The sequence below is a fragment of the Lagenorhynchus albirostris genome, chromosome 6 (genome assembly GCF_949774975.1).
Source record: "Lagenorhynchus albirostris chromosome 6, mLagAlb1.1, whole genome shotgun sequence".
Taxonomy (NCBI): domain Eukaryota; kingdom Metazoa; phylum Chordata; class Mammalia; order Artiodactyla; family Delphinidae; genus Lagenorhynchus; species Lagenorhynchus albirostris.
This window is the reverse complement of record NC_083100.1, coordinates 38,030,000-38,046,560: the sequence shown is the minus strand read 5'-3', so window position 1 is coordinate 38,046,560 and position 16,561 is coordinate 38,030,000. Positions and strand designations below refer to the sequence as shown.

General features: G+C 40.0%; 1 protein-coding gene across 1 annotated transcript in view; it reads right to left on the bottom strand.

Moving 5' to 3' along the window:
- ANKRD44 (ankyrin repeat domain 44) overlaps positions 1 to 16,561 on the bottom strand; it is a 317,887-nt gene that overhangs the window by 180,122 nt on the left and 121,204 nt on the right. Inside the window, exon 2 of the mRNA XM_060152397.1 lies at positions 14,963 to 15,046. Coding sequence (XP_060008380.1) covers positions 14,963 to 15,046 — 84 coding nt within the window. The remainder of the gene's footprint in view (positions 1 to 14,962; positions 15,047 to 16,561) is intronic.

Genomic DNA, 16,561 nt, shown 5'->3' with positions numbered 1-16,561 from the left:
GAGCACAGAGGATTTGGGGGATAGTGAAACTGTTCTATATGATACTATAACTGCAGATACATGTCCTTATACATTAGTCAAAACCTACAGAATGTACCACACCAAAAGTAAATATTAAGGTAAACTGTGGACTTTGAGGGGAATGTCAGTGCAGGCTCACAGACTGTAATAAATGTACTACTCTGTCCGGGGATGTTGACAGCAAGAGAGGCTGTGCATATGTGGGGACAGAGGGTATCCTCTGCTCCATTTTGCTGTGAACCTGAAACTGCTATTAAAAATAAAGTCTATTTTTAATTCAATAAAATAAAAGTTTCTATAGATGATTTTAGTCATACTTTATATAAGATTGAGAAAAGATCAATTGCCCAAATCAAAAACTACCGTCATTATTATTATTGGCAGCTTGGAGAAAGAAGTTGATGAAGATGGTGGGTAGGTTTAAAAGCTCTCCTCCCATCACCACCTTCACGCCTGCCCATGCACTTCCTGGCACTGTTGCTGAGGGTAGTAATCTATTGCTCTAAGAGTCCTGGCCACACAGGGAGCATGCAGTAACAGGACGATTCTACTTCTATTGTAGCATTGACCATTTCCTTTGATAACTTGGATAAATATCTGTCTCAGCCACCTGATTATGTGGTCCAGGAGGACCAGAACCCTGTTCTATTCATCTTATAGTCCCAGCCCTGGCACAGTGCTGGGAACATGGTAGATGCTCAATAAACATCTGCTGATTGAACTGAAGTGAAACAGCCACAGTTAGATAGTTAATTTAACTGCCAAATATGTTTTTAAGTATTCAAGTTTAGTAGGGCTTGGGGAAATATACCAATCAAATTTAAGAAATGTAGTAACAGGACCTGTTTTGAAACTGATAAATAGCTCATTAAATCTGACTGTATCTCTAGAAACAAGACATTCATGGGACAGCCCAGATGGATTTTTATGAGCAAAATGAAAAACAGGGTCAATCTTGTGATCTTTCTAGAACAGTTTCACATTTAGCCAAGGTCTACTGAGTCATTATTCAAAATTATGGGTGATAAATCTTCCTTAACTTTTCCAATTGTACCTATAATTATATCTGCAAAATGCTTTACAAATAAAGCTTTGTCCTCTAACAAGTCTGCTTTTAATAGGAAGCGTGGAAAGAGAATATTTGAATATGTCTTAAAGAAAACCCAGGCACTCAGTTAATCTGTACCGATGTGTGAAGTCAAGTTGTCATGCTGTTGCAAAAACAGACTTCCCTGAACATTTAAAATCTTGTCAAAAGCCAAGAATTCTGAATATTACTTTAGGGCAACTCAATATATTTGTTCTCAAGTTTTCTCTCCTTAGGAGGAAAGCCATTAAAGGTTCTCTAATATGGGAGAACTATATATTGAAATATGTGATTTATCTCTGAGGGAATTCTATTTTTTTCCAGCTTCATTGAGATATAATTGACAATAATTTAGATATTTGAAATATACAATGAGATGATCTGATATAGATATACATTGTGAAAAGATTCTCCCATCAAGTTAATTAACACATCTATCACCTCACATATTTACCTTTTTTTTGTATTCCACATGTAAGTGATACCCTGTGGTATTTGTCTTTCTCTATCTGGTTTATTGCACTTAGCGTAATGTCCTCCAGGTTCATCCATGTTATTGCAAATGACAGGATTTCCTTCTTTTTTAAGGTTGAATAAGATTCCAATGTACATATATACCATGTTTTCTTTATCCATCCACCCATCCACGGATACTAAGTTTGTTTCTACACCTTGGCTACTGTAAATAATGCCGCTATGAACATGGGAGTGCAGAGATCTCTTCAAGACGATGATTTCCTTTCCTCTGGATATACACCCAGAAATGGAATTGCGGGATCATATTGACAGGTCTATTTTTAATTTTTTGAGGAACTCCATACTGTTTTCCATAGCAGCTACACCTGCTTACATTCCCTCCAACAGTATAGAAGGGTTGGTTCCCTGTTCTCCACATCCTTGCCAGCATTTGTTACCTCTGGTCTTTTTGATAATAGCCATTCTAACAGGTGTGAGGTGATATCTCATTGTGGTTTTGATTTTCACTTCCCTGATTAGTAATGTTGACCATCTTTTCATGTACCTGTTGGTCATTTGTATGTCTTCTTTGAGGGAATTCTAGTTTCTAAGGTATAAAGAACAAAATCACAATTCCTTGAAAAAGCTACTGTTATAATTAAATGTATTCAACGGTGAGTAAAATTAAGTCTCTAAAATTACCATTAACAATGATTTTACTTTTACAAAGAATACAAGCCTTATTTGGTGCCCCTTCTAACTTATTTTTTCCTAAATGTATAATTTAATAAGTTTTTAAAAATTTTTAAAAATTATGGTAAAATACACATAACAAAATTTACCATCTTAATTTTTTAGCCCATTTCTAGGATTTGTGCAATTGTTACCACGGATCAGATTCAGGGAGTCCCTGACAAAAGAAGGGTAATATAGCCATTATTAAAAGGCTGTGGACCCACTGTGATAAAATCCTAGAAGGAATATTATAGGAATATGAAATATATGAAGTAAATTCTTGTGGGCATGTATCCACATAGATAAATCTCGAACACATAATGTCGAACAAGAAAAAGCAAGTTACAGAGGATATAAACAGCTTGCTTAGTTAATGTATTTAAAGATACACAACACCATCTATTGTTCTGGCATCTGTGTACACACATGCACACACACAGATTTAAAGGTATAAATAAAATTAGAGTATATAAAGACAAGGATGGGAAGGGTATTTAAACTTCAGGACAGTGGTTCCCCCTGGGGAGAGAGACATGGAGGGAGATGATGGGTCAGAAGCCTAAAAGAGGCTTCATCTCTGTTCATCTGATCCTAGCTGATGCCAGATGAGGGTGATTCAATGGGAACAAAGCCATGTCCCAGCTCTCACGGAGCAGACATGCTAGGAGGGAGACAGACAGAAGACAGAAAAATGCACTGTACATGTCAGGTGGTAAAAGTGCTAGCAAGAGAGGTTGGAGGCTGATGGAGCGAGGCTCTTTTACAAAGGAAGTTCGGGGACGGTGTCTCAGATAAGGTGGTGCTAATGCAAAGACATGAATGACACAAGGAGCATGTGTTTATATGAGGAAAACTCTACAGCTATAAAATTTCATTTTTAAGTAAATATGGCAAAATGTTAACATTTGTTCCATTTCAGTAGTGGGCTCGTGGTTGTTTTCTGAATGTTTGAAATTTTTCATAATAAAAGAAACAAGAAGATTAAAAAAAAAAACGCCCACCACTGTCAATTCTTGAAAGATTACAAGGAAGGATGTCAGACATTTCCAGATCCTTTCCAAATGGAGTATCTTGAGCCTGTGACTGCAGATCCTATTTCCTTAGGGATCCTGCACACATCGGGGTCCCCTGAGAACAGTAATAACCCCAGTACTGGACAACGCTGCCTGGCCTTTAGGTTATGCATGCTTACTTGCATACCCATCCACCCACCCGCCCACTACTTGATCTATCTATCCATCCATCCATCCATCTTTGCCTCCCAAATAAAACAAAGCCTTGTTCAAACAGAGTGTTCCCTGTTTGAAAGGGAGAGGGCAGATGATAACGAGACAATCCAGCACATCTGTTTTAAATAGAGGGAAAGGCATATATACAAAGTAAGTAGGGACACAAGATGTAAAGCAACATGAAGCACTGATGACGAAAGACAGGACCTCTGAGAACTGGAGGGGAAAACACACAGTGTCTGTACTGGTGAGCTAGAAAGCTGCCATTTACAACATGCTCCAATGTCACCCTTCTCCTTCCCTTCTCCCAAATAGAGGAATATAGTATCTTAGTGACGTTATGTTCCCACATGCACAGCAAAGCAGGAAGTAGGGAGGGAATCACAGCTACATGGATCTCTCAAACCCTTTTTTGGAAATAACATAAACTAAGAAAATGTGAGAAAGCATATGGGGTGTCAGCTCTAGTGCTACACATCTAGCAGGTATTTAATAAATATTTGGTGAATGGATGAATGTATATGCGGTTGCCTCACAGTCATATTACATAAATAATGTAGTTCTTTGGACTCAGAGTATTTCCCAGGTCACAAAAGTCTTTCAAAGGTCATGGCAAAGACTGTTGGTTTGCCCCAACATCTCTTTCTTTCATAAAAAACAATTATTTTTAGCCGAGTACATGAACATATGATGAGGTTCTAGACAATACATAAGCAATCGTTTCCTCAGTGGAAGTGTCCTTGGGGTAGGGTGGGGGTGGAATTCCCTTCCTCCACCTTCCTGCTATCTGGAATTTGGATGTGATGGCTGGAGCTCAAGTGAACATTTTTGACAGTGAGATGGAAGCCACCTACCAAGGATGGCAGCACAAAAGGAAACAAAGACTAGCTCCTGCCATCATTGAGTACCGGCAAACCTTGTTTTACTAGGCTTTGCTTTATTGCATTTTTCAGATACTGAGTTTCTTTTTGCTTTTTTTTTTTTTTTTTAACAAATTGAAGGTTTGTGGCAACTTTGAGTTGAGCAGGTCTATTGGTGCCATTTTTCCAGCAGCATTTGCCCACTTCATGTCTCTGTGTCACATTTTGGCAATTCTTGCAATATTTTGAAGTTTGCCATTATTATTATATTTGTCATGGTGATCTGTGATCAGTGATCTTTGATGTTACTACTGCAAAAGATTACGACTCGCTGAAGGCTCAGATGATGGTTAAGCGCTTTTTAGCAATAAAGTATTTTTTATTAAGGTATGTACATTGCTTTTTAGATGCAATGCTATTGCACACTTAACAGACTACATTATAATGTAAACATAACTTTTCTAGGCACTGGGAAACCAAAAAATTTATGTGATTTGCTTTATTGTGAGACTTGGTTTATTGCAGTGATCTGAAACCAAACTCGCAGTATCTCTGAGGTATGCCTGTACCATGCTAGTCTTGAACAGTCTCTGTACTTGCACACAGGAAATAAATAAAGTTCTATTTTATTCAAAACCGCTATATTTTAGTGAAATAAGCTTTTCTTTTACTACAAGCTACCATTTTACTATTATCTATTTTCTCTCTAATGCAGCCAAATCTAATCCTAACAGATATACACATAGCATCTCTCCAACCAAAACCTTATAAAAAGTTTGTTATCATACTCATTTTATAGACAGGGAACTGAGCCCAGAGTAGATTAATTGACTCAAAAACACACAGAACCCAAGGCTTCTGCCTCTGAGCTAAACTTAGTACCCTTTTCCCTACACCACAGTTGCATTTTGGTGTGACTGATAGGGATTATGTACCCACAAATAAAGTATATCAAGCAGGGACATATAAGGGTTGGTTGTGAAGGTGTTACATCAAAAATTCTGATCAGGTGCGTGTTGGAGTAGGAAAGCCAGGAAGGAGCTTAGGAAGGGGCTGAAGGAGAAGGAGAATGTGGCCTGTGTTACACTCAGGGTGACTTCGGAAAGTACATAGCAAGAAACCCATAGCTGCCCTAGACTGACTGCCAGGAACATCTCTTTAAGCAGCAAGTTGGCAACTGACTTGACTACAACCAGCTATGCAACCTCCTGGGGAAAAAATCCCACCCAGCCCCCCAGGCTTCTACCCTAATTAAATAAAACATACATTTAAGCTCTTTGCATTTCTTTTCTTTTCAAGTCAGTTGCAATGATAATACATCTATAAAACTACAAATGGAAAGTCCTCTGGCTGTCATAATTATATAGTTATTTAACATTTGAAACCAAAAGCAATATCTCCTTGGTAAAAATCACAGCTGACACAACTAATTGATCTAAAATATATGTTATATCCTTTTAATTTGCGTATATCTCCTAAGAATGATCTGGGCATATGGTTATCTCTGCCCAATTCATCTTAAATATGAGTTAGCTCTTTTCAACAAAGCTTTAAATGTTTTTTTCTGATTATAAGTATATTCTAATTATAAAAGAAATTAGAAAATAAAGAAGCCCCAAAAGCACCTGGAAACTTTCACTTGATTTTTTACCCTAATCGAAACAAGCAATCAAAAATTATTTTTCCGTAATTTATGATATGACATGTGGTTCATAAACCTAAGTAAAAAGACATGAAATTATATGATATTGCCCTCTAGAATCTCATTCATACACACTTCGGTCTTAAATGCCGATGAATGGGGTCCTCCCTGAAATTCCTCCAAAGAAGGAAGCATGATGGTAGAAGAAAAGGATTCTACTGAGATGCCAACATCTCCCACCACCAGGAGAAAGGCCCCTGTAACGTAATAAAAGGTGGGAGCACCTCTCTGCTTATCACTATGGGTAGTAAGTACCACACCATTGAAGTATGCTCTATACTTATTCAAACAAATAAAACAAGTGCATTTTAGCAGTCATATACTAAATATGAACAACTTTGGAACCAGGTTTGTTGGCTTTCCTGTGCATGTGGCTTCTTGATATAAATGTATTAGTCTTTATCATTTATCAACACAATACTTGGTCAGTGTAAAAAATCTTAATAACACATAAAGGAATAAAGAAAAAAGTGGAAATCCTACTAGCCAGATTCAACCATAATTAACCTTTTGGACCTCTTCTTAAACTTATATGCACACATGACATATGCTGTTTAGCAACTGGCTGTTTCACTCAAAAATATATCTTGAGGGACTTCCCTGGTGGCGCAGTGGTTAAGAATCCGCCTGCCAACGCAGGGGACACGGGTTCGATCCCTGGTCCGGGAAGATCCCACATGCCGCGGAGCAACTAAGCCCGTGCGCCACAACTACTGAGCCTGTGCTCTAGAGCCCGCAAGCCACAACTACTGAGCCTGCGTGCCACAACTACTTAAGCCTGCACACCTAGAGCCCATGCTCCACGAGAGAAGCCACCGCAATGAGAAGCCTGTGCACCTCAACGAAGAGTAGCCCCTGCTCGCTGCAATTAGAGAAAAGCCCGTGTACAGCAACGAAGACCCAATACAGCCAAAAAAAATAGACGTTGAAGATCTTACCCATCAATAAATATATGTAATAGGTAAAAATTGATACAAATCACCCTTTTAAAAGATGGTATGATATTACCACATATGGATATACTGTAACATATTTCAGAAATAAACTACTGGTAATTTCTAATCTCCTGTTATTATAAACCACAGAGCAACAAGCATTTTTTGTATATATAGTTGTCCAGTGATTTCCCTTAGGGTAAATTCCCCAGCATGGTACTGCTCTGTCAAAGGATATACTCTGTTGAATGTTGATACAGATGTCAAACTGCCCTCCAAAGGCTAGTACAAATCACACTTTCCCCAAAAAGGCATCAAAGTGTCCCTTTGTCTACACCCTCCTTGAGATCTTATTTTCATCTTTGCTGATTTGACAAGTAAATAATGGCACCGTATGGCTGTCATATGAATTCTTAGATCTCAGGTGAGACTGAGACTGGACACCCTTTCATATACGTGTTGGCTACCTACAGTTTCTTTGGTGAGTGGCCTCTGCATATTCTTTGCCCGTTTCTCTATTTGGGTGTTTATCTTTTCCTAAATAATTTGCAAGAGTTCTTTATATATATTAGGAACATTAACACTTTTCACATATATTGTACATACCTTTAGTTTATCTTTTAACCTTGTTTGTGGAGATTTAATATATAGAAGTTTACAGGTTTTATATATTCAAAGATATCTTTTCCATTATGATGTCTATCTTTGCTATTATGCTTAGAAAGCCCTCCCTCACACCAGGATTAAAAAAGTATTTCCCCCCTTGTATTCCATTACTTTCATCTTTTTATTTTCTACCTCTAGAATTTATCTTGGTATAAGAAATCAGGGAAGGATTCAGCTTTTTACCAGCCAGTTGTCTCAACACCATTTATTAAATAATCCATTTCATTCTAGTAGTTTCAAATGCTTCCTTTATTTTATACCAAATGACCATATACACTTGAGTCTAATTCTGGACTCACTATATCTGTTTCACTGTTTCTATTCCTATGCCAGTTAACACATTGTTTTAATTTTTATACTTTTGTAACTTGTTTTACTATATTTGGTGAAATTCTCTCCTCACTGATTTTCTTTTTCAAGAGTTTCCTCATATATTTATTCCTCTGGATAAAGTTTAAAATGATCTTGTCAAGTTTCCCCAATCCAAGTCTTACCACCCAAATCAAATGCACTGAATTTATACACTAATTTCTAACAAGTGAGTCTTCTTTCCATCTGAGAATGATATAGCTCATTTATTCACATTTTCATCCTTCCCCCAAACTTAACAGCTAACGTGGAAAACCATAACCCTTTATCCTAGAGATGTTCACATTTTCAAGCTATTTACAAAGTACATCTTTTAATTCAAGACTTTTTTGTGCTGTAAAAATGTCTAGCAACTGTAAAATAATACTAATGCCATTATACTTGGAATTTTCCCATAGCTCCAAAATACCCATCTCTACTATCTGGAGGGTGCACGTCGAATACCCTTACAAGATTTCTCTTTCACAGAGGATGGCTTTCTGGCCTCCAAGGCCAGCGCTGGAGAAATGGGGCCTCAGCTGCTAAGCGTCAGGAGGACAATTAGGAATGATGCTAACCAGACCTGCCTTCACACATCGTAAATGCCCTGAAGCCACATCGCTGCAGCTTGCTCAGAGCCGTCTGGAGTCCATGAATCATTCTCTACAGGACATAGGTCATGGCTTCCAAACCACAGCCCCACATCCTGGGCAGTGGTCCAACAAGGAGCAGGGTGACAGTATTGCCTGGCGACAGTATTGCCTGGCATACGCGGAGAGATGGGCACCCACCCTCAGGACAAAAAGCACCCCTCCCAGAGCTGTGAAGGGGCTGCCAGCCTACCCATGGGCCAGGGAGCCAGAAGTGCTGTCCATGCTTGCAGAACACGGGTCACTGCTCTCCCCAGAACCCCGGACCCTCTGCCTCAGGACCATGCTTTAGATTTCCAGATGCAGGTGGCCAGAGAAACCTTAACTGCTAAATATTTGCTGATCTCATCCACAGTTAGCAAAACGGTGGCCGGCAAGCTGGATTTGGCCCACAGATGTGTTTTCTTTGGCCTGAATGATGTTGGATCATTTTTTTGGAACCAACATTTAACAATTTAGAGAGTTCCTGTATTTTCTCTTAAAAACTTAAGTCTGGGCCACGCTGCGCCTGCATTCTTGTGCGGGAACATTCAGTGAGAGTTGAGAGGGTCATCACCCCCAGTGACAGTGTGCTTCTATATTTATGGGACTTTGCTTTGGGGGTTGTCCCCCTACCCTTGCTTGCAGCCTCCTTACTCCAAGCAGTTTCTGATTTAGGTCTAATTTAGAGGGTGTACAGGTCTCTAAGCTAACACAACACCTCAAGTCTTTATTACCGTATCAAATTCCTCATTAAAAAAGAAAAAATCAAGTAAGATATATGTAGGTGAGGGAAAATACACAAAAATCTAGAAGTGTAAAAGCCCGTGCTCTACAGTTTGTATTTCTCATGTTCTCATGACATGATAGAATGAAGCTGAGAAAAGTTTAGAGAGGACATTGAATTTATCACTCAAAGTTCTTTAGGTAGAGTCAGATTGCAGCCTTCTGGATGGATTCAAAAGATATACTCTATTTTTAAAAGAAATAATGCAAATTTCCAGTTATAAAATAAATAAGTCATGCAGATGTAATGTACAGCATGGTAACCATAGTTAATAATACTGTATTGCACATTTGAAAGTTGCTAAGTAGATCTTAAAAGTTCTAATCATAAAAAAATTTTTTTGTAACTATGTATGATGTATTTTTTGTAGGTATAGTAACACACACATGAGAACAAATTATAAATTTACTATTGATAATTTGTCTTATTTATTGAAAAGAATCCCCTCATCATACAATGTTGATACAGTTTCTTTTTTCTCACTTGGATCTTGAGACTAGCAGGCCACCATTCCCTGAATTAATGCCCATAGTCAAGAACCACAGCTTTAATGCTTTTCTCCCCTTTTTTCACTTTAAGTACTTTGCTAACATAAGCTTAGCTTTCATCTCAAGATTTATTCTAGTAGATGCACACATCATCCCTTCCTACCCTGGAACTGAAGAGAGTAAGAAAAATGCACCACTATACTTGGGCCAGATCCTATTATGGCAAATAATAAACATTAACTGCTCGGCAAAAGCTTTTTTTTTTTTTTGTATAAAATAGATGCATTAAATTAATCAACACAGGGACAACCCAATTGTGAAAAGGCATTCCTGAAACTACTGGGACAAAATAAAATTGAATATGCACTGGATATTAGGTGATACTGAGGAATTATTGTGAATTGTATTTAGTATGACAATGATTTTGTGTGTGTGTATATGTGTGTGTGTGTTCATTATCTGTTAGTGATACTTTAAAAAAGAAATAAACTCCATGGGTTTGCTATCACGTGGGACTTACAAATCTTAGAATTGTAGTTTTTCACAGTTTTAAGAGACTATAAACATCACCTAGTCCAGGCATGGAAAGAAGATTTCAATTTATAGGCCAATTCCAATTTAATAGAGCTATCCTGAGAAGGAATTTAGGCCTTTAAGACTAAGAGGGGAAAAAAAGGTCATGAACCATTAGCAATGCCAGCCAAGGGCACAAGACAGGAGAGTGGGGCAATGTGTGTTACTACTACTAGCTACCTTTAGAATCTCTAGTCTAGTGGTCTTTCAGGGAACTTAATACTTGTCAAGTCACTCATTACTTCTTTAGACAGCTCTATGAAGTTATTTCTTATATTTTGACCCGAAATCTTATTTTCTGCAGCTTACAACCACGAGACATATAAGAAGAGCTCCACTTGAACTTGACAGTGCTTGAACTATTTCAGACAGTTCTCCTGTCCTTCCCAAGTCTAAAACATCACCAGTTTCTTCAGCCATTCCTCACTGGGCATGGTTCCTTCCCTGTCTTCACCACTCGCTATTGACAGGCACCGATTTGTCTCTGTCCTTGTTTCAGTGCGGTGCCTGGTAAAATGGTCTGTTGATGTCATGCTGTCAGGACATGATCCCCAAAATGCCTTTACTGAGTTCAAATTTTGGCTTTCAGACTCTCTGCATTCATTTAGACTTCACATGCTCCACCTCAATTTAATTAGTCTGATGGAGGATTCTAAATCTTTCTATTATCAGCTACAGCTGGGTCAACTCCAATGGCTTTCTCAGAACATATAACTGTCTTCCCACCTTTCCAGCCCCTGGCATGCCACCGGCCAGAGAAACCACAAAAAAAGACTCAGAGTACCCTTCCCGATCCTTCAGTGGCTCCTCAAATCCATCTACAGATTTTCAATCTTATGAAGAGAACTTTCAATCTTACAACTGAGAGCTGAGAGCCACTAACTAAGCCAGAACTATCTGGCAACTTGTCCTCATTGGCAGAAATGAAAAATAGGCAACCACAAACTGGCTCGACATAAGCAATAAAGCAGGCCTAGTCATTCACTCGACAAGTGTTGCAAGGACTGGACTGAGCCACTGAGCAAATCAGAATGAATGACACAGCAATCATGTCGTCCAACACATAGTTTCTCAAAAGTAAAACACAGACATAAATAACTCAAGTCAAGTGATCAGTGAGGTGCAAAGAGCTATGGGAGTTGGGAGGTGGCACAGAAGGCGGCAGAAAGGAAGCTGAGAATCAGGCCAACTTACCAGAGGAAGTAGTAGGCCTGGAAGGACAGGTGGGATTGGAACAGTGGAGAAGTGAGAAAAGAATAAAATACCAGTGGGTTGAGTAATTTGGTTTGGTTGACGCATAGGGTCCATGAATATGACTACTGGGAAGTAAAGTTTGGAAACACACAGAGAGGCAAAGCTGGATGAGACTCTTCCTCTATCAGGATCAGCTAATCAAAGGGTATTTATACCAAAGAACAGGCAACCCATCCAAAGATACAGAAAGGTGGGGAAGGAAAAAGAAGGCAAAAAAGTCAGAACCTAAGGCAGAAAGGAAAAATTAAGTGACTAAATAGGGGTAAAGAGAGAAAAGCAAAAGGTGAGAAGGGAAGACAAATACTGTCTTCCCACTAACAAGAGGCGATTTATTTCCCTTCCTTGACACTGAAATGTACTGCAGCAGCCTCTCTTGTATCCTAAAATGAACCTCTAGGCTTAGATTTCTAATCCTTATTTATCTTCCATCTCCCTACGCCCCTTATTAACAACGACTTCCCCTAAACTGCCTAATCCACCTCCCACAAACAGTCCCTGTGACTGATGCCTACGGAGTGCTGGCAAAGGAAGATCGTGACATGAAGAGGACAGCTCAGTGTCTCCAACATACCTGATAACAGAGTAGGGGAGCAAATGATCCTTATGCTCACCTGAGAGAAGGGAACGGGAGACATGAAGAGGGAGTCTTAAGTGGTGAGAGTGGAGGAAAGGGGCTGTAGACCCAGAAAAGCCACGTGATCAAAATAAGGAACTCAGGCTCCCCTTGTGTGTGTTCATTCACTCATTCAACCACTCATTCATTCATATATTCCTCTCCCTCCCTTTATCCCACCGTTTTCTGCTGCCACACATCCAACAGGCTACAAATAAAAATCAACTTCCTCAGTAGTCTCATTAATCGCTCATGATTAGGCCCCTACACAGTGCCCTGGATTTTCCCTCAGAAATACACCAAGGTATGATTTCTCATTTGTTGCTTCTCTGTCACGATGTAAGCTCACGAGGGAAAGAGCTATCTTCTCACTGCTATATCCCTAGCACCTAACACAGGGTCCGAACTCAGTAAATAACTGTCGAATGAACAAGACACTGTACAGACGAGTAAGAGGTATTCCCTAGAATTCTCTAAGACCAAAAATTGGTGTGGCCAAAATTGCTAATTGTTCACCCAAGTCCCTGTTCTCTGACTCTTTGGGGCCACAGCTACACTAATTTCCCAACCTCCCTTGTAGGTAAGTTTGGCACGTGACTGAGTTCTGGGCAGTGGGACGTGGGTGGAAGTGATTAAGTCACTGCCAAGCGGACCCATGAAAATCCTCCCATGCTTTGCCTCCACACTCTTTTTTCCCTTCTGGTTGGACTAGAGACAAACCCCTTGAGTGACCTTAGAAGCTATATGTTGATACCTGGGACTCTATGTGGAAGAGAGCCACCTCTCTCATCTGTTCATAAGAAAATCGACCTTCTCCTATGTTTGAGCCATCAGACACTTTAGGAATCTATGTGTTCAGGAGTAAACCTCTCTAATTCAGTCACACAGTTAGGTGACAACTCAAGTTAGGCTCCCCTAATCTTTACCAGCCAGCGGACATTTGTCACTTTCCTAAGGAGAAATAAAGGCCATTCAGAGGACAGTCCAATCTTTCTTGGGATGTATGACTGAACGAAAGTCCTGTTTACTCATGATCCTCAGGAAAAGCCACAAAACAGGCTGGGCAAATTCTGGTGATGTCAGAACCATAGATGATCAGCCTCCTTGCCCCGCCTCCTCTCAGAAGTACAGGGCCCCGCAGGCCCTGCACAAGCGCCCAACTGCCTTCTCTAGTAGTCTGGCCCTGGCCTCATCTGTGCTTACCTTGCAAAAATGTCACAGCACATTGCTCCGTTCTTTTCAGTGCCAGCTGGCGAGAAGTGGCCCAAAGCTTTTTCAAAAAGCCACAGCAACCTACACTGCCACAGAACAATGGCTGCACCAATGACTCGCCTTCTGAATAAAGCAATCAGCCAACCGGAGAGTGATGCAACCTCAGACAGAATTCATTTCCCGGTGGCAAAGCTCTTCTTACACCGATGCATCTGACTCTGTTGTTCCTACCGAACACTAGAGACTTCAAAGAAAACTCCTCTCCCCGATGGACTGGAGCATTTAAGTAATTGAGTTACATTAAGAAAATTAGTAGCATGTACTGTACATAATTGCCTGTTTAATCTAGGTCTAGAAAACTATTAACAGGGTGAATGATTGACTAACTCTTTTCACCTTTCTTCATTGCAGGTTTCTTTATTTCAAGAACTTCCAGATCCAGTGGTTCTTAATCTTTGGGGGGGCGGTCATAGACCCGTTTAAGAATTTGATGAAATGCCTTGACCCTTTCACAGAAAAAAATACGTCCACAAGTGCACACACATATTACACACGATTTCAGGGTGCACACAGAATGCCAAGTCTATCCACTGATTCCAGGTTCGTGGACCCTCCAGAGCAGAGGGCAGCAAAATTTCCCTCTAAAGGGCCAAAGAGTGAATATTTTTGGCTTTTCAGGCCACATACTGTCTCTGTCACAGCGACTCAACTCTGCTGCTGCAGTATGAAGGCTGCGCTGCCCGTACTCCAACCAAACTTCACTTGTAGATATCAGAATTTGAATTTCATAGAGTTTCCCTGTGTCACAAAGTGTTCTTTTTTCATTCTTTTTTCAGCTATTTAAAAAATCAAAACCATTCTTAGCTGGTAGTCTGCACGAAAACAGGTGACACAGCATAGTTTGTCAATCCCTGCTGTAGGGCAAGGGTTCTAGATGTACACATTTTCTGTCTCTATTTTCACTAACTTCTAATGGAAACTCCACGTTTCTTCACATTATGAATGCGGGCAGCAAACCTCAGTAGTGTCAGCAGAAATCACATTCATACCACATTAGAGTGGTAGCAGGTAGCACAAAATATTCATCAGGCTCACCACTATTTTTAAATTATGGTCACTATTAGATCTCCGACTGTATCTTGCCATTTAAATGTGCTGATAAACACATATATTATTATAGGAAAAATCTGATTTGATAACTGAATTTCAATATAATTGATTTCCATTCGAACCCTATATATTTTATGTAGTGCATTTAAAAACAGAATTCTGAGAAGCAGGACAGGGCTTTCACCAGACGCCAGGGAGGTCCATGGCACAGAAAGGGTTAAGAGGGTCTGAGCCAGAAAAGCCAGCGCATCTCCTACCAGAGCATTCACATCTTCCGTTTTGTAGATGAGCATCCGTATCTCCTCTGGATCACCGCTGAAGATTGCTTGGACCAATGGTGGCTGTAAACACAGGAGAATTTGAATTAGAACTATAATTAAATAATTGGATTGCATTCAGATGCAGATGGCTAGAAGATATATGTTCCCCAAAAAGTTTACTCAACAATTATCAATTGGCAGACAAAGATGAATATGGCTCAGGCCTACCCTCACTCGAAGTCTAGTAGGGGGTGTATTTGCATAAAGAACTAACTATAATATGATTTGAAAGCCATGACAGACAGTCACATCTAACCTGGGGCTATGAATATAACATGAAAATCACCCCTAGTTGAAGATGTCCTTGAAAGGCCCTTAAATTACCCATCAAGGAAACTACCAAATCTATGCTTTTGTGCATAGAGTCCCCTGTCCTTCCCCCCATCTCTCAGTAGACAATGTTGCCTGGTCCCTTGAAACAATTCTGTTCCTAGAGGATGTTAATGGCCACGTTTCTGGCCTCCTGAATGATTCTTTGTCAATGTTTGGACAACCCTTTAAATCATTCCTGAATGCTTCCCATAGCTTTAGCCAACAAGCACTGAGTGTTTTAGACGTGATTACTTCCCATCTATTTAAAGTAAGTGGCTTCAACGCTAACATTTCTGTTTGTCATCTGTAGTAGAATAAAAAATAAATAAATAAATAAAAATAAATAAAGTGGTACAATGGCGGGGTGGGGAGCAAGAAGGGAGGCATTACTGAGCAGGTATCATTGAACTCACCTATATTAAACAAGACCCAACATATGGTAGAAGGATTTGTAAAGCTTGATGGAAACCCAACTGAAAGACAAACTGTCTCTGCTTGGGTGGTAGGGTGAGAAGAGTATCCAGAGAAGCTTCCTGGAAGGCACCTTAATGAATGGGTTTGAGTGTGCAGACAGGGAAGGAGGGACATGTAGGCAGAGGGATCGTGGTGTGCAAAGGTGTGGGTATGCAAATCCATGTTACAAACGCTGCCATCAACCTGGTGACCAGGGTGTGGGGGGAAAAGAGGAAAAGGCGTGGCCTCAGAGGTCGGTGTTGGGCTTGCCCACATGGTGAAGGATCCTGTTCAGAGCCGGTTCTGCCACTTGCCAGCTACATGTGGAGCACACTTCCCATGTGTAATCTGGGGCCGAACATGATCTTTGTGGCCCAGCCCCTCAAACGGTTGGTATTAGGAACAAATGAGATAATATATGAGAAAACCCTCTGTAACTCTACAACCCTACACAAATAACAGATGTTTTCACTAAGAAATGTTTATAATGCCAATACGGGCTATTTGACTATTTTTTTTCAAACTTTAAAAACCTTGGCAATAACACACACACACACACACACACACACACACACACACAACTTTTGGAAATATTTTAGTCCTAGTAGGCAATAGGATGACGGCAGTTTCTCAAACTTGCTAAGAATCCCCTGAGATGCTTGTTAAAACTGTATTCCCAGATCCCTTCCCTGGAGATTCTGGGGTGGGATCTGAGAACCCAGATTTTTAAAAAACACCCACTCAGTTCTTGGGAACTGCAGAGCACTGGCC